This window comes from Phyllostomus hastatus, unplaced genomic scaffold (assembly GCF_019186645.2).
Source record: "Phyllostomus hastatus isolate PE091 unplaced genomic scaffold, TTU_PhHast_1.1 phas_scaffold_182, whole genome shotgun sequence".
Lineage (NCBI taxonomy): Eukaryota > Metazoa > Chordata > Mammalia > Chiroptera > Phyllostomidae > Phyllostomus > Phyllostomus hastatus.
The window spans coordinates 3,891,799-3,917,904 of NW_025334013.1; the positions used below are offsets into that span (position 1 = coordinate 3,891,799).

Below are 26,106 nucleotides of genomic sequence, written 5' to 3' on the forward strand. Positions count from 1 at the left end.
GGAACGTCTTCGAGGAAGAAACGAGAAGGGGACCCGGGGATAAACGCGCAGGGACCGATATAGCTCCTTCCCTCTGCCGCTGAGCTGTTGCCTGAACTGCACGTAGCTCCCCCTCTGTCTCTCTAAGGTGGACGATGCGTTTCCTCGGACAGCTCCACTCTCAGCTGAACACCTGGAGCGTTACGGTCCTCGTGAACATCAGGTGTCGGTAATAGTTTTAGTAACAGATGGAAACAAAGCACACTACACCACACCTAAGGGACTGACCCCCTTTTCCTGTCTTCTTGCTTCTCACCTGCCTGCAGAAATCAGTGGAGAGGGAAAGACCAGGCGCGCGGTGTCGTGTGACTGAGGCTCAGGCAGGCCCCCCCTTCACCCGAGACCACTGGGTGTTGTGAAAGAAGTAATCGTTGTTAAATGTAGCTCGTGGCTAAAACTCGAGACCCCCAGGAAATCACTCTCCTGTAGCCGACAAGGTGGCGTGAAGGGGATGGGGTACAACGTCATTTCACAGCTCTCCCCCGCCCCCTCGGCTGGCTGGCTGTAGCCTGGTCCCGTGCGAGCTGCTGTGGAACACGCTCCCGTCCATTTCAGTTGGCTTCCGTGGGTCTCCGTGTCCCCCCACGAGACGGGGGTGTGGCTGCCGCTGGTTAATGCAACCAAAACAAAACAAGCCCTTCTTCGTTCACCCCCTGGGCTCCCGTGCGCTCGCGGGCACGTCCGGTGTGCATGGAGCGGCTCAGCCCCGACCCTGGGGCCCAGTCCTTCCGCTGCGGGGGGGCTGCCCAGCTGTGCTTGTACAGGTGTCCCGGCAGCGGTGCCCGGGGGAGGGGGGCGGCAGTGTGTTCATCATCTGCCGTTTTATTTTTCAGGCATTTTTTCCCAGGTTTAAAAATAAGAAACAGCCCTGGCTGGCGTAGCTCAGTGGATTGAGCACGGGCTGTGAACCAAAGTGTCCCACGTTCGATTCCCAGCCAGGGCACATGCCTGGGTTGCAGGCCACGGCCCCCAGCAACCGCACATTGATGTTTCTCTCTCTCTCTCTCTCCCCCTCCCTTCCCTCTCTAAAAATAAATAAAGAAAGAAAAAGAAACAATGAGGAGCAACAGTATTTCTCTAGCAGCTGAACTTTATGGGGTTTACTGGAAAAATACTGTTAGAAATGCCATTCATTTGGGAGGAGAGTTACACATAAAATTGCTACCACAGAGACTCAGATAAGCTGGAGAGGTTACTCTGACTTTATTTTTCTTCCCTTAAAACTGAGCCAAGGGAAGAAAGCCACGTGGTTAGAATTAGTGAATTTGTCTTTCCTGTGTTCCTCTGTTACTATAAAAAAAAAAAAACCCTTACATTTTAAGATCTTATTGAATGCTTCCCCTAGTACCCTTTTCACTTTGTGTAACGGACCGAATTGGTATTAGGTTTTAAAATGTAGATGAGATGTTGTAGACACCTAACGCTGCGTCAGGTCAGGGGTGCAGCGCAGTGCCCCAGGATCTGGGGGCAGTCGGAAGCAGCCGCCACAGGCCTCGTCCGCCCGGCCTCACACACGCATGCGGGTGTCTCCCTCCCGTGAGGACCTCGAAGATCTGCCCTCAGCCACGCTCAGACGCATGCTGTGGTGTCAGCTGCACCGCCACACCGCGCAGCACGTCCCCTGGGCGCTTTTAGTTTGTACCTGGGAGTTTGCGCCCTTGACCCCTCACCCACTTTGCCCACCCCGCAGCTCCGCCTCCGCCAACCTCCAGTCTCTCCTCTGTGTCGATGATGAGCCCGGGGTTTTGTTTGTTTGTTCGTTTTTGGGTTTTGCTCTTTAGACTTCTCATAGAAGTGACATCACGGTATTTGTCTTTCTGTTCCTCATCTCACGTAGCAGGATGCCCTCAGGGTGCGTCAGCGTTGCCCCAGATGTCTCACTGGATATTTTCCAGTGTCTCCTAAGGGGACGCGTCCCCATGTCAGTGACACGAGTGTCCTGCAGAAGGAGCGGGGGAGGCAGGGGCCCAGGTGTCGGAGGGGGAAGCGCCAGGGAGGTGGCCCGGCCGGGCTCTGTTGCAGCCCGGCTCTGTCACAGCGGTTCACCGCCGCAACATGTACTCCAACGGGGAGGCCCGGGCCACGGTCACTCTCCCCCGTGCACTCTTGCCCCGAGAAGGTCGGCGTGAGGTTCATTACCGGGCGTCAGCGGTGAAAGGTAGACCCGAGTGTTCTCGGAGCTGTGGGAGGTTCCTTGCCCCACGACTGCTGACACCTGCCGCGGAGCTGCAGTAGCGCATTCTCTCCTGCTTCACAGTGTCCCTTCGTTTTCACTATCGTGTCTCCCGAGCCGCTGACCGCAAAGCCTTTGTCCTCCCTACACCAGAACGCCGACCGGGCGAGGGCCAGGGCCCTGACCCCTGACCCCGCCTGCGCTTTTCCGTTGCAGTGCGCGTCGGGCCCCGGGGCGCTGGGGAGCTGCTTCGAGAGCCGGGTGGTGGTCGTGTGCGAGAAGATGATGAGCCGGGCCTGCTGGGCCAAGTCCAAGCACCTGATCCACTCGAAGACGTTCCGCGGCATGACCCTGCTGCACCTGGCGGCGGCCCAGGGCTACGCCACCCTCATCCAGACCCTCATCAAGTGGCGGTGAGGCTGGGGCACACCGGGCGGGCGGGCCGGCGGGCAGCGGGCGTGCTCACTCTTCAACGCAAGTGAGCTTCCTCGTAATACCCACGGGCTTCCCGTGGGCGTTTCATTAGTGGGCAGCAGCCCGGCCACTCGGCACGCTCCAGCCTGGGAGCGCGGGGCTTTCTCTGAGGACGGTCTCCAAGGGCGTCTTGTGGACTGCCCAGGAAACACTGAGCGAGATGCTGCCGCAGCGTGTTTCCCCCCGGGCTCCCGGCAACACGGAGAGTCCACGCCATCCTGTGAGATTTGGAGTCTGTTTCTTCCCAACGGGGCTGCTAGATGCTCGGCGTGGTCTCACCTCTGCGGGGTTACGTAGCCCGTCTGGTGTCTCCCGTTCACGCGGGGGCCGGGGCAGTGACCGCTGGCGCTCTCCCTTGCAGCACGAAGCACGCGGACAGCATCGACCTGGAGCTGGAAGTCGACCCCTTGAACGTGGACCACTTCTCCTGCACCCCTCTGGTAAGCAGTGTGCTCGCTGAGCCCCGGACCATTTCCCCAGGCTGGGGCGCGACGCCCGCCGGCTGTCCTGGTCAGGCCTCGCTGCCCCGGCACCTGCGTCACAGCCCCTCGTAACATCGATGTTCCGTGATCCCCTTGAGGTCGCCAGCAAGGACTCTTCTGTCTTCTGCTGGCAGCTCTGACAAAGGAAAATAAGTCTCGAACTCGCAGTGAGAAGGCGGCTCTGTCTGCTTGTGCTTTAGATGTGGGCGTGCGCCCTGGGGCACCTGGAAGCCGCGGTCGTGCTGTACAAGTGGGACCGCCGGGCCATCTCCATCCCCGACTCCCTCGGGAGGCTGCCTTTGGGAATCGCCAGGTCAAGGGGTCACGTGAAGTTGGCAGAGTGTCTGGAGCACCTGCAGAGGGATGAGCAGGCTCAGCTGGGACAGACCCACCGAGTCCACTGTCCTCCAAGCGAAGAGCCCAGCACGGACAGCTGGATGACCCAGTGGCACAGCGAAGCCATCGCCTCTCCGGAAATACCCAAAGGAGTCACCGTGATTGCAAGCACCAATCCAGGTAAGAATTCAGAATTGTTACGTTTCACACTTGACAGGTTCCCCAGCTGCTGCCACGCACCGACCCTCAGAAAAATCCGTGGGATACTCACATGTGTTATGTATGGGCTTGGGGGTTTTTATGTTTCTGATCTTCCTTTCACTGGGAAGAGTGCCTAGTGCTTCTCCCCTGCCACCCCTGCCACCCGCGCCCCCAGATGCAGAAAGTAGCAAAAAAAAAAAAAATCTGCGTCCGTACAAGAAACAAATACAAATTACGGAGGAGGATTATCTGAATACAGTCTGTGCCTCTGGGGAATATTTAAATGCCAGGGACATACATGTCTTGAGTTCCGGCTTCGCACTTTGTGTCTCTCAGGCTTAGGGAACGTGTTAACTCTGTAGGGTCCCTGCCTTTGCCACCTGTCCTGACTATCCTTTCTACTGTGCTTTTCAGAGCTGAGAAGACCTCGGTCTGAACCCTCTAATTACTACAGCAGTGAGAGCCACAAAGATTATCCAGCTCCCAAAAAGCATAAATTGAACCCCGAGTACTTCCAGGCGAGGCAGGAGAAGCTGCTGTCCACTGCACTGAGCCTGGAACAGCCCCGTAGCAGGAAGCAGAGCCCTAGTTCTAAGCAGTCCGCCCCCGAGACAATCAGCCCCAGTGAAGGAGTGAGGGACGGCAGCCGGGGACTGTCCCCTCCCGCTCCGGGCGCTGCCGGACTCCGAGCCTCTGGACCTCAGCCCGTGGTCAAGTGGCGCCCCCAAGGTCTTTACGTTGGTGTGTCTACAGCACAGGTGACGGGAGACCCGAAGGGGACCAGTGTAGGAAAGGAGGCAGCACCTGCACAGGTGCGTCCACGGGAGCCCGTGAGTGTCCTGATGATGGCTCACAGGGAGGTGACCGCAGAGCTGGGGCCCTACCGGGACAGTGCGGAGAGCGAGGACTGCTCCCAGCCCATGGATGACATACAGGTGAGCGCGCGCAAGGTAAGCCGGCCAAGGCTGCCGCGGGGCATCGCTCCCGCCATCCCTGTGGTCCACTCCCAGAGGTCACGTGGTGTCCTCACCAGCGAAGGGTTAGCAGGCCGATCTGATGGACAGTGTGAGAGTCACCTCCTCACTTGGGCCACATGCTCACTGCGTGAGGCAGCACTATGGACAGGGTCTGGACCCCGGCGCCCGGGTCTCAGTGGAGCCTACCTGGGTCTCAGTGGAGCCTACCAGCTTGCAGCAGCCCCCCAGAGCTCCCCTGCGCCCCTCCTCCCTCCCCCCCCCCCAGGGTGACGGATTTCACTGTTTCGTGTATTAGTTATAACAGAGGTGTGGCCTGGTCGTAGCTGGAACAGGAGGCCCGTGGGGGGCATTTCAGCGATCTCAGTGGTGCGATCGGCACGGCCACCGTCTCGCATAAAGGGCATGTGTAGTGTGAGGCTCTTAGGACATGCAGTGAAATGTCCCTGCAGCCGGTAATGGGGTGACCTCATAGTAGATCTGGAAAATCCAGAATCCTTTAGGGCATTAAACTTGTTACAGGTGAAGAAAATACATACCGAAGTGAACTTGAGGTCAGGCTACTCAGCAAACACAGTCCGTTCATGAAAATACACTGACAGGGGAACCAAATGAGCAACCCAAGGACACATGTGTGACTCTCTCCCTTTCCACCTTCCCGGTGACGTAACCCAAACAAATGTGAGAGGAAAAGGCTCCCACGAGAAATTTAGTAGGGCCCCCACGCCTATAGACCCGGCGTGGTGAGAGGGGGCCCGTTGGTCTCACGCCCGGCCAGCGCCCATCGGCAGAGGGCTGTTGCCAGGCAGCCCCTGCGTGAGCATTGCATCCCGCCGGCCGCCTGGTGAGCTCAGGTGAGCACAGGTGAGCACCTGCACCTGGCCAGCGCCCTCCCGTTCCTTGTGGGTGGGTGGGGCTCCACCTCGGATCTGCCTACCCCTGCTGCTGTGGGGAGGCCCGCCAGGGAAATGAAGTCCTGTTTTAGACAAGGGTTGGCGATTTTTGTCTGTGAAGGCCCAAGCAGTAAATATTTTAAGCTTTGTGGGCCATACAGACTGCGTGACTATTCAATCTGCCTTCACAGCACAAAAGCAGCCTTCCGCCATGTTAAACCAAGGAGTATGGCTGTGTGCCAATAAAACTTTATTTATACAAACAGGTAGCAGTAGGTGGATTGGTGCCATGATTTGCCAGTTCCTGGTGGAGCTCATATCATTTACCACTATTAAGCCATCTAAAATAATGTTTCTAAATATGTAATAGTAAATCAGCAGACTATGAAAATCAGTAGCTCCAAAGAGGGGGATTGAGTTGAGCCTCTAGAACTTTCCGCAGTGATGGGAATGTTTTATTTATCTCACTGCCCAACAGGGAGGCTGCCATGCACTTGAAATGCAGCGGGGGTGACCCAGGAACTGAATTTCTAAGTTTATTTCATAGCTGCTGGCATTCGCTGAAACAGAGTGGATGCGGGGAAGGGAAAATAACCTTTAAAAATCCACTTTGGATTTTACATGAACCTTGAGAGACTACTAATATTTTGCTAAATTAAGTCCTTTGTCTGTGGATAAAGCAGCAGTCTCTAAAGAAGCACATTAGCTAGTGGAAAAGTAAGAATTGGAAATGATGGAACAGTTCCGGACACGGCAAGCCAGAGTTCACGAAGGAGCGAGCAGTCCAACCAGCAAAACCGACCATCTGCGTGACGATCAATGGTGTGGTTGCGCGTGAGGCAGTCATTAAGAGGGCTCTTTGCCCAGAAGGGGAATCATGTCTCAAGATAACCTAGAGCTAAAATTCTAATTTGTTTTCACAAAACTAGGAGGTGAGGGAAGTGAAGAAGGTAAAGATGCATTAAAGCAGCCCTTGCGGTCAGGAGCTGGCGGATTTCTGCGGCCCTCGCGACAGCGGTGGGGGCTGAGACGGGCTCGTCAGAAACGTCAGGGTCACGGGTGGCGTGGACACCAGCTACACACCTGCGGTGTCGCTGACGGAGGGAAAACATTTGCTGCACTTGGGAAAATCCCAGGAATGGGAAAGTGAACAGCAACAATGGAAATAATAAACAGAAAACACGTGATTGTAGGGATATTTTTAAACACTATGGTAACTGGTAATTCTATTACAAGATTCTCGGGCAGGGTGAAAAGACACCATACGACACCGCTGAAACGAAATGAAACGAGGACACGGAGTGATGAGAGAAGACACCACAGACAAATATGTGTGAAAAGACAAGAAGCAGAATTCAAGAGAAAAGTGTGTGTGTGTGAGATTTACCAAGAAGAGAGGACAGCCGTGCACAACACAGCTTCTAAACGTTAAAGCAAAAACGAGCGAGCACGAAGAATGTGGGGCCTTCCCCGTCATCGCGGTGTGAGGCTGACACGCAGCCGTCTCGGCGTGTGTCCGACGGCGTGGACGCGACCGTGGCGTGGAGCATCGAACAGCCCGACTGGGAGACCTGACGCACTGTACGTGCGTAATATAGACTTAGTAGGTGACGTCCAGTTACGCAGGTACAGGCCATCAATACCCATAGCAAATAACTACGTAACTGCTCTTTTTAGACACTGAAGACACATGTGTGAGTGCTGCTCGTGCACGAAGGCAGAGAGAGAACTTAAATAAAAACCCCAGGCTGCCCGCCGGAAGGCTCTCTCTATCTCCTCTGACCCCAGTCCGAGAAAGAGAGGCGGACCGCACGATCTTTTTCCAGACCCGACTGTTCAGACTCGGTTGGAAGTCATTTACATTTCGCTGCCCCTTGGCTGCCCCCACGATGAAAAGTCAGCCACTTGGCAGGGAGTGTCGCGCCTGCAGCAGCGAGGGGTGCTCACGCTGGAACGAGCGCACAAAGTGGGGGGCTGGGTGTGGCCAGAGAGAGTCTCCGGGTGCCTCGGTCTCCGGCAAGTCCTCCTGGCTTTTTGTAAAATATCTGGGCGCCTCCCTGGGGACAAACGTCAAGGCAGGGCCTGCTTCTTCCTGTCTGAGTTTCAAATCGAGAGAGCCCGCATCAAAGGGAAAGAGAAGCCGCGCAAGTTTCCCCTAAATGTCTTCATTTTTATTCCCATTACAGAAGTAATTCTGGCTCTGTGTTGAAAATTTAGAAACTTACCAAGACAAGTGTTTTAACAACTCCGTGGAGATACAAGTTCCCGTAACTCCCATCCACTTTCCGTGTTCCGTGTGGCGCGTCTGGCCAGCGGGCGCAGCCGTGCGCCGCCGCCAGAGCCCCGCTGAGAACGCTTCCTTCGCCCCCAGAGTCCCCGGTGCCCCCCGCCTCCGGTCTCCGCTCCGTTTCGGCCCCAGGCAGCCCCCCGGTCTGGTTTCTCTCCCCAGAGTTTGGCGTTTTCTAGAAATGTTGTATAAATGGAATCATAAAATATGTAGTCTTCTGAGTCTGGCGTTTTTCACTTAGCAGAATGTTTTTTGAGGTTCCTTCATGTCGTAAGATGAGCACATTGTCTGTCACCTTCGTATCGTTCCTCTCAGAACATTTTCAATTCACGTAGACACTCCAGCTGCTGAGTTTCACTTCCCATTCTCAAGACACACGCAAGGACGTTTTTAGAGCCGGCCGCGTCTGACTCTGACAGCGGATGTCTCTCTCCAGAGCGGTCTTGGGGGTGCCTGAGGTCTCTGTTAGGGATGTATTTTGGGTGCAAGTATCAGCAACCTAACTACAGTGGTTTAATTTTTAAAGGTCATTTGTTTTCCTGTAGAGTCTCGTTGCCCAGAGTGGGTCCCGTCCCCTCCCCAGGTGCACGGGAGGCGGGACGTTGAGAAGGGTGTCAGAGTTACTGGCTCATCATTCCCCGGGCTGTCCCCTGGGGTTTGTCATTGCTGCTCTCTGCAGAACTGGGGTTCTCCAGGCAAAGTGGGGGTGGATGTTGGTTAGGTAACTGCTGCTGTCACCCCGTGCATGTGACAACTTGCTGGACACCTGCCCAGTCACCCTGAGTCACGTTGTCACTGAGTGGTTGACCCTCGCTGAGAGGACAGGGTGGGCACCAGCCAGCACAGCTCCGAGACTTGAGTAAAGGTTTGGTCTGGAGTGTGACTCGGAGATGTGACCGGGTCTCGGCCCGCTCGGGCGAGTGGTGTGAGCCTCACGGTGACACTGGAGTGAATCGGCCTGCGGTGCAGCCCCCATCCCTTAGTCCTCTCCATGCGGGCGGGGTGGGTGGCCCGCCTGGGGAACGCCCCAGGCCCCGTTCTCACCTGCGTGTTCTGTGCGCCCCGGGCCCCAGGTGAACATGATGACCCTGGCAGAACACATCATCGAGGCCACCCCTGACCGGATCAAGCAGGAGAACTTTGTGCCCATGGAGCCCTCGGCTCTGGAAAGGACGGAGACCACCACCATCAGCAGCACGATGAGCTGGCTGGCCAGTTACCTGGCGGATGTCGACCACCTGCCAGGTGCCGCGCAGCTCAGGTGAGGCGCCCCCCAGGAGAAGGTCCCGGGCTTCCCTGGCAGACAGAGAGGGTGTGGGGACGCCGTGTAGCGGGAGAGCCCACTGGGGCCGGGGGAGAGCGCTGGGGCATGTTCTGTTTCAAGGCCCCGCTCACGCCCGCACCTCCCCACAGCACAGAGCGGGGCGGCCGACACCATCCTGCTCTCCCCAGGGGCTCCCTAGGGGCGCGGCAGCTGCTCGGTGGGTTTAGTGTGGCGCACGGTGTGGGACTCGCCCCGGGTGTCAGGTGTGAACTTGCTGATCGGGGGACAGTTCGAGTCGGGGTGCGAGTAGCAGCCGAGTGAAGGTGCGTTCCCAGTGGCCCGCCGAGGCTCGGGGCACGTCCTCCTCTCAGACCGGCGTGGGCTGCGCCACGCCGTCCATCACCAGTGTCTCCCCTGTGTCTCCCCCTGTTGCAGAAGTGCGTATGGCGAGCCTCTGACCCCCTCTTCCAACACCAGCCTGAGCCCCGGAGGCTCCCCAGGCAGCGAAATGGCTTTCGAGAGGCCCAGCCTTCCCTCCGCAGCGGACTGGTCGGAGTTCCTGAGCGCGTCCACCAGCGAGAAGGTGGAGAACGAGTTCGCTCAGCTGACTCTGTCCGACCACGAGCAGCGGGAACTCTATGAGGCCGCCCGGCTAGTCCAGACAGCCTTCCGGAAGTACAAGGTGCGTTGGGTCCGGGCCTGGCGCCGCGACGCCCTGGGGGCCGCAGGGGTCGGGGGAAGTCGGAAACCTTCCCGCGAACACGCGGGCCATTTCCTTCATCCCTCTGAGTTTGCAGGATTCTCGTTTGAATTACTAATCATGCCACCTGAAGTTACTGGTAATTTTGAGAAGCTTTAGTAAAATGAAGCCGACTAGAGTGTGGTGGCCGTTGTCGTCTCACTTACTGTGGGTCATGAAAACGGACACCTATCATCGCGTTACTATACAGCCCGTCGCCGCCTCCGCCACTAGGCATCTGTGGCCTAAAGCGGGGGGTTGTGGCTGCAGGCCTGGGACCTGACCTCAGGCAGCCCAGGACCCCCTGACAGTGTAGGGCAAAGCTCCTGTACGTGCACACTTAGCAGGAGAGGGTCCACAGCCTCCGGCCGACTGTCCGGAACCCGCCGCCCCGAGACCGCGTGAGAGGCATCACTCGCGGGTGCGAGTGCAGAGGACGGCTGTGTCAGCGCACAGAGGAGGCCCGGCAGGGTCCGGCCCAGTCGTGCCGCACCCGCTCGGTTAAACGCCTTGGGAGTGGGTTTCCTTTGTGAGGTCGCCGAACATCCGGACACGGTGGTTCTGGCTGGAAGCAAGAGCAGTTGGAGATTTGTTCTGTACGTTCCTTTTTTTAAGTTTATACTTGCAGTTAGCACTGTGTTTTGGTAAACCTGGGGTCTCAGCACGGAGGAAGCCAATTAAATGGATGATAATTCTCTTTACGTCATAGGAAAGTTGACATTTCATACACTAAATCGTGGGTTTTTTTCCCCTGACTTGACCCTTCAGGGCCGACCCTTGAGAGAACAGCAGGAAGTGGCTGCCGCCGTCATCCAGCGTTGTTACAGGAAATACAAGCAGGTGAGCCAAGGTCGGGGTTGCGGCGGGACGAGCGCCGCGCCAACCGCACAGGCCCCAGAGGGTGGGAGTGCGCGGCTGGCCCAGGGCAGCCTGTCCAGCGCCCTTCCGAGGGCGGCCTTCCAGTGGCCTCGTCAGAACAAGAGCAAACTGTTCCGGGGCTGGGGACGGGGTAGGAAAAAAAGCCGTCTGCAGCTAAACTGATGCCACAAAATGGGTTTTGTTCCCGTTTGTGGCCCCTCATTGCTGGTCTGTGAGGGTCCATGTCCCCCAGTTCCACCTGCAAACCCCGCGGTGATGGAGGAGCCGCAGGGGTCCCTGCGGCGACTGGGGAGGCAGAGCCGGCCGCCCTCTCAGACCTTCGGTCGCGGGGCAGCCGTCTCAGCTGTAGACACTTTCCATTTCAGCCCCTTACCCACGTTAGGGTGGAGAATGACAAAAGTCTCTGAGACTCTTACAGCGCTTTCGCCTTGCGCGGTTAAGGGGTGCGGAACCGTGACTGTCTCCGGAACGGCCTGTGGGGTCCCCGGACCACCATCAGAGGGAAAGGGGCCGCGGCCCACGGAGCACCTCCTGGGCACCAGGTCTCCCAGGCCCAGCCTCTCACTCACTCCTGACCGTTACTAAAAGTAAAGTTTTATTTCCGTTTTTCCGACAGAGAAGCTGAGGCTCAGAGAAATTAAGGAAACAGTAGATCTTTCTAACAACCTAGGTGGTTAGAAAATATAAAAAAACACGCCTAATTGAGTTTTGAATGGCTCACGAGATAAAGCTCAGTCCCATCAGTAGGCTCGGGAACCTTTTGCTAGGCTGTGCTTTAGGTTTCACAGTTGTGTTTGAGGGTTGCTGAACACCAAGACGTACAAAAGCCACGTGAAAATGCGGGGCTGTGTCCTCTTGCTACGATCTAGGGCTTGGGTTTCTGGTAGGCGTTGCCATCCTCTCGGGGACTACGCCCTCTTCGTGGGTGGGGTGGGGGTCGGGGGACGCCTTGGGCTCTCAGCCAGTCGAGTTCATGATCCCAGAAAACGAAGGTTTATTGTGTAAACGCTGACACCATGGCTCCTGCGGCCCCGAGGCGGGGCGCAGCTCCGCGCTGGCTTCCCTTCGGTGGGCGGGCTTCACGGTAGCACCCGTGAGGCCCAGAACCGGAGTTTCAAGTCCGTGATCACAACAGGTATCTATCCCAAAATACGAGTTTGGTTTTCCTTTCAATCTCCCACCAGAGAAGTGTTGTCTACAGCCAATAAGATGGAAGGCACTTTTTTTTTTTTTTTTTAAATACCGATATAAGACAAATACTTCGGAAGGTGGAATGCATTCCTACAGCCAGGTTGCCTTTTTTTTCTTGGTGGTGGTGGGAGTTTTATCAGTTCTGGTTTTCTAAGTGCGTTCTACCGAGCAATCTAACCTTAACCTTGTATTCTCTGTTTCTCCCCCAAGCTGACATGGATAGCCTTGAAGGTAATGCCACGCCCAGCCCTCCCACAGCTCATCTCGCCCGAGTCACAAACTCTGCACCATCCCCAGCTCCGAGGCAGCCCTCGGGGCGCCAGGCACACCCCCTGGCCAGGCCGCCCGAGCGCAGGGATCTGTCCCCTGGGGAACGCGTGGTTATTCAGTTGGAGTGCATTTTGACAGAAACAATAATTGGACGCTTTCTCGGCCAATGTCAATCTAAAAAGACTCCGCCCAGACCACGCCCCCTGAGCCCAGGGAGCCACTCCCTAAACGAGCCTTTTGCCCAGCGTGCTTCCCTGCGGCCCAGCGAGCTCCGAATGCGCGTTGCCGCAAACCACAGCAGCTCTGCAGGGTACAGCGTCCCTGTCTTTTTTAAAAGACTTCGGGACAGATGAACATTAGTGTAAAGCAGGTCAGATAAGACCAAGGGGCTCTGGCCAAAGGGCCCCGGGGCCTGCACGCTCGGAGACGTCACTGCCCGTCCCTCATTCCACCTCATACATGCAGAGACAGGCGTAGGCGCAGGGGTGTCCTCAGCAGTGTCCCTCCCTCCGCCGGTAAGTTGCCCCCTTGTAAGCAGAGGGCCTCCTTGTCCCCTGAGTCAAATTCTGTTTCCTGGGCGACTCAGAGCTTTTTTTTAAACATGGACAGAGCTGTGTTTTCAGTCCCCAGAGACTGAAGTGGAAGAGACTCATTCTCCCATGCCTTCATCCCTCACTCGAGAGCCCGCGCAGGCGGGCAGAGGGCCGCGGTCCCGGCCCCGGAGCTGCCCTGGGCCTGCGGCAGCGTCCTGGTTCTGTGCCTCCTGCCCGCCCCGCTGTGTGGGTCCCAGGAGTGTTAACCTTTTGCAGGTTAAATTAAAATGGCTTAAAGGTGTCAGCGTTTCATGATAAGCCTTGTAATTGGGACTTTGTAACTCAGAAGTCTGTTCATGGGACAATAGGAATCAGGTGCTGACTGCTGTGTACACGTGCGTGGTGGGAACTAGGAGGCATAACGGGTTAATGGAAAAGGTTTCAAAATTGGAGAGCAAATATCAAACATTTCCAATTTTATTTTCTCTAAATGTTTTTAAGATTCCTACGTGTCTTAAGTGGATTAATATTGAAAACTTTTTTTCTCCCTGGTTGGTGTGGCTCAGTGGATTCAGTGCTGACCTGCAAACTGAAAGGTCACCAGTTCTATTCCCAGTCAGGGCACATGCCACGGTTGCAGGCCAGGTCCCCAGTTGGGGGTGTATGAGCAGCAACCACTCCATGTATCTCTCTCTCACATCGATGTTTCTCTCCCTCTCTTCCTCCTTTTCTCTCTAAAAATTAATAAATAAATCTTTTTAAATAATTATTTTCAAGAAGGACAATATATTTTGATGTTTCGAGGGGGAGGGGAAACACGTGAAAAGCAACACATAGTCTAACGGTGACCCTTAAAGTAATACTTTGCATTTGGAAAGGTAGGTGAAAAGATTCCTAGTTGGCCTCTTTGGTGAGTAACCCTAAGCCGAGGCTGCGGGAATAAAGGGGCGGTCCCCAGAAGCTCGCAGGCCCTGCCGCGGGCGGCTCCTGTGTTACTCTTGTGCATCCTCTTGTCTCCCCTGCAGTATGCACTTTACAAAAAGATGACCCAGGCCGCCATACTCATCCAGAGCAAATTCCGGAGTTACTACGAACAGAAGAAGTTCCAGCAGAGCCGGCGCGCCGCCGTGCTCATCCAGAAGTACTACCGCAGTTATAAGAAGTGCGGCAAGCGGCGGCAGGCTCGCCGGACGGCGGTCATCGTCCAGCAGAAGCTCAGGTGGGTGAGGCGGCGTCCTGCGCCCGAGAGCGCCCGGGGCTCGCCGGGAAGGCCGCCCGGCGCTGACGTCAGGGCCTTCCTTCCGGACCCCTTCGGGGGCTGTGGGTTCCTGTGGCTACGCCGGTGTGGCTCATCCGCTTTCATCATGTAGCTCATTCTCGCTTTACCTCCCACCCAGTTGTTTTGATGTCCCTGCCCAAGTTCAGCCCGTGTCAGAATTGGGCAGGACCCGGGTCTCTGCACCCTCCTAACTGCATTGGTGCTCCACGGAAGGCCCTGGGCGAGTGCAGTTCAGCTGTCCCATTTGAGGGAGGGAGTGCACCAAAAAAATGTTTAGCGCGATAAAACACATTGAGAAAAGAAGCTGAGAACATAGTAGCCTGAAGAGTGTCGAAGTCAGGCGGGTCAGCTTGCAAACTAAGAAAGCCTGCGGGAGGCCAGAACGCCTTTCTCAGCAAAGCGGGCACGTCACAAGTGGGGCAAGAGCAGTTCCGTGACATCCGACTTTCGGGGTCTGCATGGTCTCCCTTCGAGCAGGGGCGGTGCACCTCCACCCCGCCTTCTCCGCCCCCCCCCCCCCCCAGCCCCACTGCCGACTCAGCCCCGGAATCAGCAGACGCCCCTGCTGTTGGCTGGGCTGCACGTGCTGGTCAACGGAAAGTCCCGCATCCCCGCCGACTCGCTAACTTCTGCATATTAAGCTCTACGGCACCCTTCTTGTGCCAATAATTAGTCTTCTGGCTTCTTTTCAGGAGCAGTTTGCTAACCAAAAAGCAGGATCAAGCTGCTCGAAAAATAATGAGGTTTCTACGACGCTGTCGTCACAGGTACGTCGACCCTCATCTGCATACGGCGTACGCGTGCGTCACAGCTAAGGAAACAACCCCGCGTTCCGAACCGCGCATTAACTCCCATGTAACCCCCCCAGCTCCCACCCCGCGAAGGATCAGGGTGCACCTCCCGAGTGACACCAGGGCATTAGCACTCCTCAACTAGGGGTAAGGTTGCTGCCACCGGCACCCTGGTGGCCGATCACAGCCCTTCACAGTGGAGACCCCTGCCGGTGTCCTTCCGTTTGACCTCGGGTGTGAGGGCAGCGGAGTCGGACAAGCGTGTGGTTCGTTCCACGATTCTCTTGACCCTGTTGCTTCCAAGCCCCGTTGCACCTGCTCTTCACTCCGAAGCCCCCCCCCCCCCGCCCCCTCCGCCCGCCCCAAGCTGCTGTGTGGTCCGCACAGCAAAGGAACCTTTCCTCTTCTCGGGACCGGCCAGAGACTCTCCCGCCTTCCCCGCGGCCTGCCTGCTGTGCGCGCGTCCGAGCAGCTGCTGCCCTCTGCTGGACGTGTCGCCGCTCGCAGGCGCTGGAGTTGGCGACGGCAGCCAGGCCGCGGGGAGGCTGATGCGGAGCCCTGCGAGGGCCCGTGCAGGGCCGGGAGGGCGGAGGCAGCTTTTCTGTGAGAAGCCGGGGGGCTCCCGAGCCGGCGGGCTCCGCAGCCACGTGGCACCTCCCGTGCAGCGGAGCCAGGGGCGGCGCTCTGTTTCCTGGAATCGGAGCTTTCTCGGGCAGGCGAGGTCCTTCCCTTAGATGGGGGAGGCTGGCGGGGCGTCTGCTGTAGTTGAACGCAGCCTGGCGTCAGGAGCAGGGCGGCAGGGCCGCGTCTAGACGACTGTCCCCCGGGTCCGGTGTTCTGTGCGTCGGGGGCTGTGCCGTCCACAGAGGCCAGCCTCCACGCAGGCTCCTCAACGTCTTCTTGTCCCGTCCTGGCCAGCTGTCGCCAGAGCCCCAGCGTCCAGCGTTCAGGTCCACTTTGACCCCCCGAGGTGTCACTTTACTTCGGTTGTTCTTGCTGCTGAGACGATCCGCTTGCTAACTCGGACGTCCCCGGGGGCTGGCTGGCCCCTGGTCCTGTCACTTGAATTAATGAAGGAATTCGTCTCCGTGAGGGCTGAGGGGACCATGCCAGAGCCACCCGTTAGCAACAGTGAAGCTTCAGAAAGGGCACCTGTAGGGTGGGGTCGGTGCTGTGCGCCAGCAGGCCGCGGAAGAAGGTGGCGTCGCCCTGCTGTGCCCCTGCAGCCAGTTTGGTGTCCACGTGATTCGCTCCCCGATGCGGCGCCAGTATGGGTGCCCTGCAGCGGCGAGGCCTGTCGGGAAAGGCTGATCCCAGGGCGGGCCGTGGCTGCGTCCCGATGAGGTGAGGTCCCCGCCTCGCCGGCGCCAGCCTCTGCTGGGCGGGCGCGCCTCTGACCCGGCGTCAGAGTGAGGCCTCCGCGTGGAGCAGGCCGCCCCCCCCCCGCCCCCAGAAGTGAAAGCAGGAAGGCCCTCCCAGCGCGCTGAGGCTGCGCACACCTTCCCCACAGACTTCCGTTTTCCAGAAAATCGCCTTCCCTTTTCTCTTCTTTAGGCCTTTTTTGAACAAACCAAGAGGTCCACACGTTCAATTGTCCTCTTCTACTCTCATCCTCAGGCTTTGAAAACATGGATGGGAAATGCAACCTTGGTGGTTAGGAGCATTCCCTTTTCTTTTTTTTTTTTTTTTCCTTTTTGGCCAAAGCCTGCCCTGGGTCTCCATTGGGTGAGTGGCAAAGGGCCACCCCCCTCAGGGGCTCAGACCCGTCTCCATGTCCCCAGCTCCGAGGAGACTGGAGGGGAGGGGTTCAGGAAGCTCTCGCCTTCTCTGCACTCACCCTTCAGCCGGAACAGCCCCCTGGGCCAACGAGAGAGTGTGTTGTGGAGCGAAGGTCCGATTGGTGGCGTGGACTCTCTGCTCACTGTTTGGGGTCAGGTGACCGTGTCCGCTCCTTGTGCGACTTGCCCTCTTCTGGCTCAGGTTTCAGGAGAGTGTGCGGGCAGATTGCCGTGGCCTTTGTGCCCCGGCTGCCCGCGGTCAGCGGTCCCTCCCCACTCCTGCGTGTCCAGTGGAGGCGGCACTCGGAGGGACCCTGAGGACCTGTCCTGGGAGGCTGAGCTCAGGGTCTCCCTCGGAGTCGTGTCCGTTCGGGGTCACTGAGTGGTGTTTGCTGTGAGAGAGGCTGCTCTGCGGCTTGTCCCTTAGACGCCTTAAAATGGGAACCCCCCACGGCCCCCTCTTAGCAAGGTGGGCAGGCCGTGGCTTCGGGGACTGGTAAGGGGTGTCCCATCCCAAGGATTTGCTGTCATGCACACGACCCCACCTGTTCAGACGCAAAGACACGCTGGCGCGTGTCCTGCGAGCTCGTGGCACACACCCGACCCCGCTCGCCGCCCCCTCCACGGAAGGACCGCTTTAACCCCCTCCTGGTTGAAATACAGCTGTTGATAAGACCTCTGTTGTGACCCTCACATGCTAATAGCTCTTTGGTGTTGTTTTACTGTCTGAAGCCCCCTGGTGGACCATAGGCTGTACAAAAGGGTGAGTGTAGCTGCCTGCTAGCCAGTTTCTCTCTTCCATTTCAGTATTTTGCTTTTTGCTTGCTTGCATGGGGCTGCAGCCAGGTTTGCCAGTGAGTTTCACATCCATTGTGAATGAAATGAGATACAAGTAAAACTAACCCTAACTACTAACACTGCCGCTGTACGCAACCGGAAACCAGGCACAAGCAGCAGACAGACAAGTGCATGAGTGAGTGAAGGGAGGCCTTCCGCCCAGGCCGCCGGGCATGCTGAGGGCTTGGCGGGGCAGCCCCCGGTGCAGAGGTCGGGCCGCGGGGGCCGGGCAGCCTCCGCAAGGCCGCACCGTAGGGAAACAGGAGGCAGTTGCCACTCGAAATGTTCTCATCTGCTGAGTCCAAATTTCCAAGCCAAGAATGCTCGCTAGGTGATACTGGCTTTTTCTTTCTTTCTTTCTTTTTTTTTTAAACTAATCTGTTTCTTGATTAGAATTACCATTGCCCTGTCCTGATAGTTTAATTTCCTAAACCTCCCCCTGCCTGGTGCTCTGAGGTAAGTCAGCACGCAGCTGCCCGTTCAGAGTCTGCCCGGGACGTCCCTGGTAACACAGTGACTGAGCGTGACTTCCAGCGTCTGAAGGCAAAGCTGAATAAAGACAATGTGTGCCGAGTCTTAAATCTGTATGTCCTACGTTGCCGTTAGGAGTGGACGGGCCAGTAACTGGTGTGTTCAGGAAAGGACAGTGGGTAGGTAGGTGCTCAGTACACTTTAGAACACGAGACTTACCCGTCCGTGTACACAGGGCATGAGGGTGTCTGCCCGGTGGGGCTGGAGCACATCCTAGGTGACGCTAGAGGATTTAGCGCCAGAAAACTGGCTTGAACGCCAGGAACAGAAGTCACCAAGTGCAGACTTGAACCTAGAGGAACTCGTCAGCTTTGACCTCGTCCTGAGCTCCCCCTGCCAGCTCAGCTGCAGCCCACGCCCCCCTCCCAGCCTCACACCGATACTTTGCACGGCCGTCTGTAAGGTTCCCCAGAAGACAGCACGCTTCAAAACACGTTTCCGGGGACAGTAGTTCCCCCCAACTACATGTATGTTGATGCTCACGCCCCTCATCCCACACTAAGCCAAGGTCAGCAGGCTTTTTCTCAGAAGGCCGTGTGGTCTGTGTGGCAGCTCCTCCGCTCTGCCCCTGCAGCCCCGAGCAGCCACAGACCGCTGCTAGCCAGGCGGCGTGGCCGCGCCCCCACAGCTGGGTTTTGCGGACACGCACGGGGCTCGGCCCACGGGCCACTGTTTACCCACGGACGGTGAGAGAACTGAGTTTCTAAAGTTCTTCCTGAACCAAGACCTTGTTTTTACAAAAGACTTAAAGTCTCGCCCATTTAAAGCACTGGCCAGTCGCCAAAGGAGACTCTGGTCAAGGCAGCGGAGCAGCTGCGCTCACTCGGACAGCGGGCGAGGGGGTCCTCTCTGGAACGAGGCGCTGGAACGGGCTCGCGCCTCCTGCGGGAGCGCGGCTCGGCGGAGGTGGCCGTGTTCAAAAGAGGGGAGAAGCGGGGGACAGACACCCACCCCCCCGTTTCTCTCTCTCTTCCCTCTCACCCTCTGCGTACACAGATGACGTCTCTGTCCAGTCAGAAAGACTCCAGGAAAACAGGTGCATGCCCCAGTGTCCCCCTGAACTGGGAGTCACACGACCTTGCACGTAGTGTCGGTTCACACGAGCCGGCTGCAAGGAACCGACGTTGCAGCGAAAGCGGTCGCTCGTGCACTTGGGAGGCTTGTTCGTTTCCGGCGCGTTAACAATCATTTTTGAGGCCGCATTTTCAGAAGGTCAGCCGGAGCCCCGACCTCCATTTTTTTAAGTGCCGTTGCATCCTGTCCTCGGCCCCTAGACGCCCGCCCCCTCCCCACCGGATGGTCAGAATTTCACCACATGCATGTGCCTCTCAGTTTCCAGGGGGCGCGGGAGCGAGGAGCCGAGATGCCGCAGGCCCTCCCCGCGTGGCTATGTGTGTCTGGCTGTGAACGGAGGAAGAGCCGCCTCTGGCTCTGTCCGCCCACCGTTGGGCTCCCTGTCCCTCCTTGTCACCAGGCCCCCCCGCAAGGGCCCCCCCCCCCCGCACTGAAACTGTTCTTGGAGGCACAGCATCTCTGAGGAGGATTTACGTTCCCGGAGTTTACGTCAGAGAAGATAATGTGCTTATTTTGTTCATTGGTAAACCATTTGAGACATGTAAGGTTTACACATCAAAAGAAATATTTGAGAACTTGAAGAATTAAATCTTATGGCGCAGAGGCTGTGAAACCCTCTCCGGCCCCAGCCCCCGTGGCCGTGAAACGGGGAGGCCACCCGGGAGGGTGGACAGCAGCGGGCGTGGGGAGTAGGGCGCCATCGGCGGGTCGGGGCTGCGTGGCAGTCAGAATACTTCCCACTTTCTCAGGAAAAAGCACCAAACACTCTTCGCTGAGTCCCGCTGCTGCTTCCGGCAGCTTGGTCCCTAGTTTCCCCAGCACCTGACCCCGGATCTTCCGTCCTTGACACCGCCCCGGGGCAGGGGGGGGGGGTGGTGTGCCCTGGACGCACTGGCTGTCCGTGTAGGAGAAAACCTGTTGTCCACAGAGATTGGAGTCAACCGTGTGAACTACCTTCGTGGTTAATTCAGGTGTTATCCTGCTTCAGGCAAATGACCGAAGGGCTTCTAAGGTTGAAGACACGTCCCAAGCGCACCGGCTGAAAGCAGCTGGGTTTTCAGTGCGCGTGCCGGGGTGTTGCCCCGCTTTGTGGCAGACCACCAGACACCGCACGTGCACGGGAAGCCGTGACTCATGGGGCCACACAGCGGCCTGCCCTCCAGGCACGGACGTGAGGAAGGACAGTGCCCCTTTTTCTAGTCGGGAGTGGCCTCCCCTCCTCTCCTGAGGACGTTCTTGTCTGTGTGGGGCAGGGGGTTAGGAAGCGTTCCCACACTTCAGGGAGACCCCTCGCTGAAAAGCAACCCGTGGACACAGTCCTCTTTCCCTGCACGAGGCAGCACCTCCGTAGGAACGCTTTGTGGCCGCGGCAGCCACGGCAGGCATCACTGCAGACGGTGGGGATTCTGGCTCTTGACACCCCCCCCCCCATTTCTTGTACTCTGCTGGCTTGGTTACCTACGTTCAATCAAGGTGGGTGAGGCGATCCTAGTGGAGTAAGAGATGGAATTGGAGGAAGAAAAGGTAACACTTCCTGGGCACAAATTTTGAAACCAAAGATTTTCTCTCTATCTGACCACTGGTTTCCAAACATGTAGCTTTGCCAGCTGCCGCCACTTATCTCGGTAAGTAGTGGTTTCAGGGCGCAGCACCGCATGCGGCCCCAGGAGCTGTCTCCGGCGGGCCCGTCGCCAGGCTCAGCTCTCAGTCTGCATTGTCACTGGTGCCTTGGCCCACAGGACCGTTCCCCAGCAACACCTTGAGGGTAGCCTGTTTAACGTGAGCAGCAAGCAGCGCTCTAGGTCGGCAGCTGTGATGTCTCAGCTCTGGAGTCCCGCTGACCAAAGGGACAGTTTCCGAGTGCCCCAACGTGTTCAGGGAGGAGCGAGAGATGGAATGTGGGATGTGTCAGCACAGATGTAACCGAAACCTCCAGTAATTTTGTCTCACTTGCCTCTTTTAGGAAACGAACATTTTTGGAACACAGTGGTGTGTGTTCAGTCGCAGACGACATGCTCTGTGTCATTCTTATTGGGCCTCTCTGTCTTTTTTGTTTTGCAATCCAAATGAGATTTCTGGAAAATGGCAAGACCTCTCTTTTCCTAAATCCCCCACAAGCTATTGCAACTCTCAGAGCAACAGGTAACTAACCCGAAAGCCGCATCGGGCTGCCCTGTATCTTTCTGACGTCCAGCATTGCGAGAATCTACCTGCTGAAATCCACTGACCCATGACACATTTCTCTGGCTGAGCCTTACTGAGTAGATGTAATGAAGCAGCTTTGCCTACGCTTTACCCATGAGCCATTGCTCGCTACAAGTTTCCGAAGCAGGCCTGGTTCATTGATTCATGAGTTATCACCGGACGTCTGATGGAAGTAAACCCCGTGGGCTTTTGCTGGCTTTCAGTGCTGTTGCTTATACATCACTTCAGTACATTACGATGCAACTTTTCTTTTCCCTTTTCTTTCTCTTTCTTTTTTTTGGTTGAGACTGCAACAGTATCCCAAAAGGGTGTCTTCAGCCTCACATGCTTGGGGAAGTCCTGGGATTGATTGTCTTTAATTTTGATAGTTGAATGGTCGCAGGTCGAAGTCCCACTGTCCTAACTCCCTGAATTCCAAGATGCTCGTGTGAGTGCTGTTTCCCAAGTTCCCAGTAAGAGGTTCGGAAACGTGGTCCGTGCAGCCGTGCTCGGTCCTCACGGCCGGGTGCCTCCAGCGGCCCCGGGTTCCGTCCCGTGCTGACCGTCTTCACAGTCGCAGGAAGACCGCTTGGCTGCCCTCTGTGCGGTGAAACCCAGGAGTGAGTGGACTTCTGATAGGACGTGGTTTTGGGTCACCCGGACATTGTCAGGGTCCGTTCCTTCTTAGCGCCCAGCGAGTTCAACTGTTCTAACTCCTTGACGACCAGACCTCAGTAACCCTAAGCTGAGTTTGTGCGGCCTGACCCAGCGAAAGTTTACTGAACGTCTGTGTTCCAAGGTCTGCAGAAATAGTGGCCATACGTACTGGATTTTCAAGAATAATTCCAATTTCAAAAACTCGGGTCTGTATTTACTGGCTTTACATACTGAAAACATGTGCTGACAATACAGATAATAATAGTGAAACCAGTCCAATTGGATGACTTTGGTTTTGGTTTATAAAACAGTTTTTTTCCTCTGTTGACTTTTCCAACTCTTTTTTTATGTCATGTGAATACAGCATTTGTTAGACATAGTAGTGGTAACCGGTCGCTAGAAAACATCTCATAAAGTTGTTTTCTCAAAGAATGACGAGCACAGATAATCATCACAGATGGAGCTCGTACTCATGATGGCGCATCCTGGAAACACAGACAAGTGAGGAGAATCCCAGAGGCGGTGACGGTTCACCTGCTGCCGCGTGTCCTTATTGTGGTGGACACGCTTGTAGTTAACGTGCGCTTTCGTGATCATTCGTGTCTTGACCAAGACAAAGCAACAACCAAGTTCTCTAACTACCAGAAACACTCTGATTTGAAAAACCTGCTTCTTAGAATTTGTTAATGAAAATTCTAGGTTCAGATATTGTTTTAAACCACTTCAGTAATAGAAATTATTGTTTTCTGGTTTTTTGGGAGGCCATGTAACATTCAAACATGTTTTTTATTGGATTGACATTTGATTTAAAACCAAACGAAACGAAACACCAGGTACCTTCTTTGCCTTAATCCCCTGCCCTCGCGGCCCCTTAACTCCACCTGTGACCCCTGTCCGGGCCGCCTGTAAAAGGCTCTGGTTTCGTCTGAACTCACGGAGGCAAGTCCTGCTTGCCGTGGTCTACAAGTTGCAAATTGGAGAATGAGGCTTAAAAGCTTTCATTTCCTCGATTCTCAGACCACTGTTTTCACATCTGAAATCCGTGTTGAAAATAGAGAAGTACATTTTTTTCTCTAAAACATTGCCATAAAATCAACAGGGTTATCAATGGTGACATCTTAGAGTTGAGCAAGTGTCATTGTCCGTTTCACAGCAAACTTCCCTCAGGCCACGGACATTTTCCAAATGCATGGTTTCCATCAAGTCTTTTGGGGAAAAAAATATAAGAACTTGAAAAAAATTTTTGTTACCATGAGCTATCAGAGGCAGCGGGGGCTTCTAGTCCTAGTGCTGCCGCTTGCTGGCCACGTGACCCGGGCAGGCGGCTCCGCCCACTGGTGCCAGGCTCTGCGCGCGCGCGCGCGCGTCGGGCATCGGGCCTCACGGCGGTGTCCTGAGGACGAGGAGGGAGCAAACGCTAAGGACCTGTAGGCTGTTGGAACGGAAGGGGTCTCTTCCTCCCCTCCCCAGCCCCCCTTTAATGACTCTGGGAAAAAAAGTGTGCCGTTTCAGTCATTTCGAGCTCAGCCATAATGCCGGGGTCAAGTCCCCCCTTTGGCTCAGGAGTTACATTTAGACCTGAAGACGCATCTGAAAATGCCCGCGCCTCGCTTTGCCCTCGTGGACAGGTGCCGCCCCACGTGCGCGGACGCGCACCTCGCCGAACTCCTCCCTGCTGTGCGGCCGCCCCGTTCTGTCACAGAGGGTTTACGTGGTGACTCGCAGACCCTGGGGAAACTTGGTGGACTTCTTAATTAGTTCAGAAGGAAACCACAAAAACAAGCGTGACCATTTTAACCAGAAGAAACATGTTTGTTATACCCATCACGACCAGCTGATGGCAGATTCTTGAGTATGAAGCAGTATAAAACATTTCCGGTTATACTTTCCTCTCCTTCTAGTTCACCTCAGGGATGAACCTAACATTTCTAAAGCATTCCTGTTTCACCGTAGAAAAGCCTTGAACCGCTATCTTTGCGTGTGCGCGATCAGATTCTGGGTTAAGAGTTCCGATGCCAGAAGTCTCGGCAGTGACGGAGTCGCTGCCGCCTACCTGTGGCTGAGCCGGGTACTGGAGCGGAGCTGAGACGGAGTCTTGGCAGCAGCATGCACATCTGCCCTGAGTCCGCAGCCAGGTCTGCGCGGAGCAGACACATTGCATGCCCGAGGACACGTGGCATCACTGCATGCCTTGCATTTCTCCAGCCCAGGAGCTGCTAGTTTAGATATTGCATGTTTAAAAATTGAACACAGAATACAGCATGTTTCAATTTTTAAAAAGCCATTTAGCCCTGGCCGGGTAGCTCAGCTGGTTAGAGCGTCGTTGATACGCCACGGTTGCGGGTTCAATCCCCGGTCACGGCACATACAAGGATCAACCGATGAATGTGTAAAATAAGTGAAACAAGAAATCGATGTCTCTCTCCCTCTCTCCTCCTCTCTTTTTCCCCTCTCTCCCCCTTCCTCTCTCTCTCTCTCACATTCAGTTTTTAAAAAGCCATTTATTTGTCAAGTCTGCACGTCCAAAATTGGGGACCTATAATGGTGCACAGCTCTGTATGGTAATATCCAAATTAGCCAAAAGTTTAATAATCAACGGTATATTTAATTATAAAATTTCTAACTAGTGATGCCTGGATCCAGGCATGAACGCAGCAGTGTGTTCTAAATGTGCCTGTTACAAAAGGAGGATGCAGCCGTTTTGAAGACAGTCGGATCATTCTGGGCTTGCCCGATTTAGAAAGTAAATCAGACAGACAAGCAAATTTTCAAACATCAGAATTCTCTGTAATGTTACCGATTATACAACGATGAAGCTTTCTTCCCGAGTGAGAGCACCTCCCCTTGGAAGAGACTGGCCAGCTCGGCAGCACACTGAGGAACGGGTCCGTGTGGGGGTGTCCACTGCGACTCCGGTCTTCGTGAGCCGCTGCGGCAGCGCCCCCGCCCTCGCGTTGAAGCCCGGCCCGTGTGACGCCGCAGTGACGCGCTCCTGGCTCCTCCGAATGGTTTCTTCCCGCTTGACGCGATCAAGAGAGTAAACCAGCACGTTTTACATACAGTTTCGATGTGCCGCCGTCGCCGCAGGGGACAGATAGGCCTCGCCCGTGGAGGGCTGGCACTGTGTCTGGGGGTAGCCTCTGTCTAGGCCCGTGTTGGAGAAACAAGCCAGACTCCTTGTCACGCTGCTGAAGTAGAGCAACGTGTCCTGAGAAACGGCCACTTCTCTTTGGCTGCAGCCACCCTCCACACCCACGTCTGGGAGACCAGTGTCACCACGTGGCACGCGGTGCTGCACGCTGGCTGTGATGCGTGCTGTGCACCGCGCACTCGGACTTCAGAAGCCGGACCCCAGAGCCACGCGCGCATTTGACCGTTCTGTGAGGTTAAGGCCAGGTCTGAGTTACTGGCCGGTAAAGAGAACCCTTTTTATAGCCACAGTCTCCTCCTTGCACCCCGTCTCCGTCAGGAGGCCATCTTAAAACACCAAGGCAGTTTTTTATATTAAAAAATAAAGCCCGGAAGTGACCGTTGAATCAGTTGCTGCTATGAACTTTCTGTGACTGTCAGACGATTTCATTTAAATTTGGTTACCGCACCGGGTTGGGTGACCGTGAGCCCCTCACAGGCATCGAACCCTGTCGCTGCCCCTCTGGCAGCGCTGAGGGGAGTTCAACACGGCAACGCGGAACAGGAGGAAAGCCGGCAACACGAAAATCACGGGAGTGGAGCCGTGGAGGTTCGCAGGCGTAAGGTCGGGGTCAAGACGTGGAACAATCGCCAGTCTGGGAGCACGGCAGCGGTTCGTTTCCTAGGTGAACCAGAAACTAAGGAAACGCGTGCGCAGTTTCCCTGACTCGCATCACAGGGATTATAGGGCGCTGAGGGTGACCCAGCAGGCTACAAAGACAGCTATTGAACCGTTCCCATTTTCTGCGACGAGCCGGTGGCTGTCACTCCTGGTTTAGTGGTTGGGCTTCGTGTTCAGAGCACGTGACGGCAGAGTCAGGTTTCAGGAAGGGCCGCCACGTCTTGCTCCTCGGAGAATTGCCCCCACCAGCCGCACGGGAATTTCTCTCGCCCGCAATCCTCAAGTGGGCTTTGTCTCTTTCTTTTCTTTCTTTCTTCCTTTCTTCCTTTCTTTTTTTTTTTTTTTACTTTGGAGGGAGTGGCAATGCCCTGTCCTGGATTTGGTCCCTGTTTCACTATGTAGTCATCACCTGGTGCTTTTGTTTTGTTT

General features: G+C 56.0%; 1 protein-coding gene across 12 annotated transcripts in view; it reads left to right on the forward strand.

Annotated features, from left to right (window-relative positions):
- Window positions 1–26,106, forward strand: part of CAMTA1 (calmodulin binding transcription activator 1) — a 731,766-nt gene that overhangs the window by 702,453 nt on the left and 3,207 nt on the right. For 5 of the 12 annotated variants that reach the window (XM_045858545.1, XM_045858549.1, XM_045858550.1 and 2 more), the window contains 10 exons: window positions 2,429–2,625; window positions 3,048–3,126; window positions 3,369–3,684; window positions 4,120–4,640; window positions 8,933–9,120; window positions 9,559–9,805; window positions 10,631–10,702; window positions 12,143–12,163; window positions 13,761–13,954; window positions 14,707–14,781. In XM_045858545.1, the coding sequence (XP_045714501.1) occupies window positions 2,429–2,625; window positions 3,048–3,126; window positions 3,369–3,684; window positions 4,120–4,640; window positions 8,933–9,120; window positions 9,559–9,805; window positions 10,631–10,702; window positions 12,143–12,163; window positions 13,761–13,954; window positions 14,707–14,781 (1,910 nt within the window). Of the gene's footprint in view, window positions 1–2,428; window positions 2,626–3,047; window positions 3,127–3,368; window positions 3,685–4,119; window positions 4,641–8,932; window positions 9,121–9,558; window positions 9,806–10,630; window positions 10,703–12,142; window positions 12,164–13,760; window positions 13,955–14,706; window positions 14,782–17,315; window positions 17,347–26,106 lie in introns of all 12 variants that reach the window. The other 7 variants (XM_045858544.1, XM_045858553.1, XM_045858546.1 and 4 more) reach the window with 7 other exon arrangements.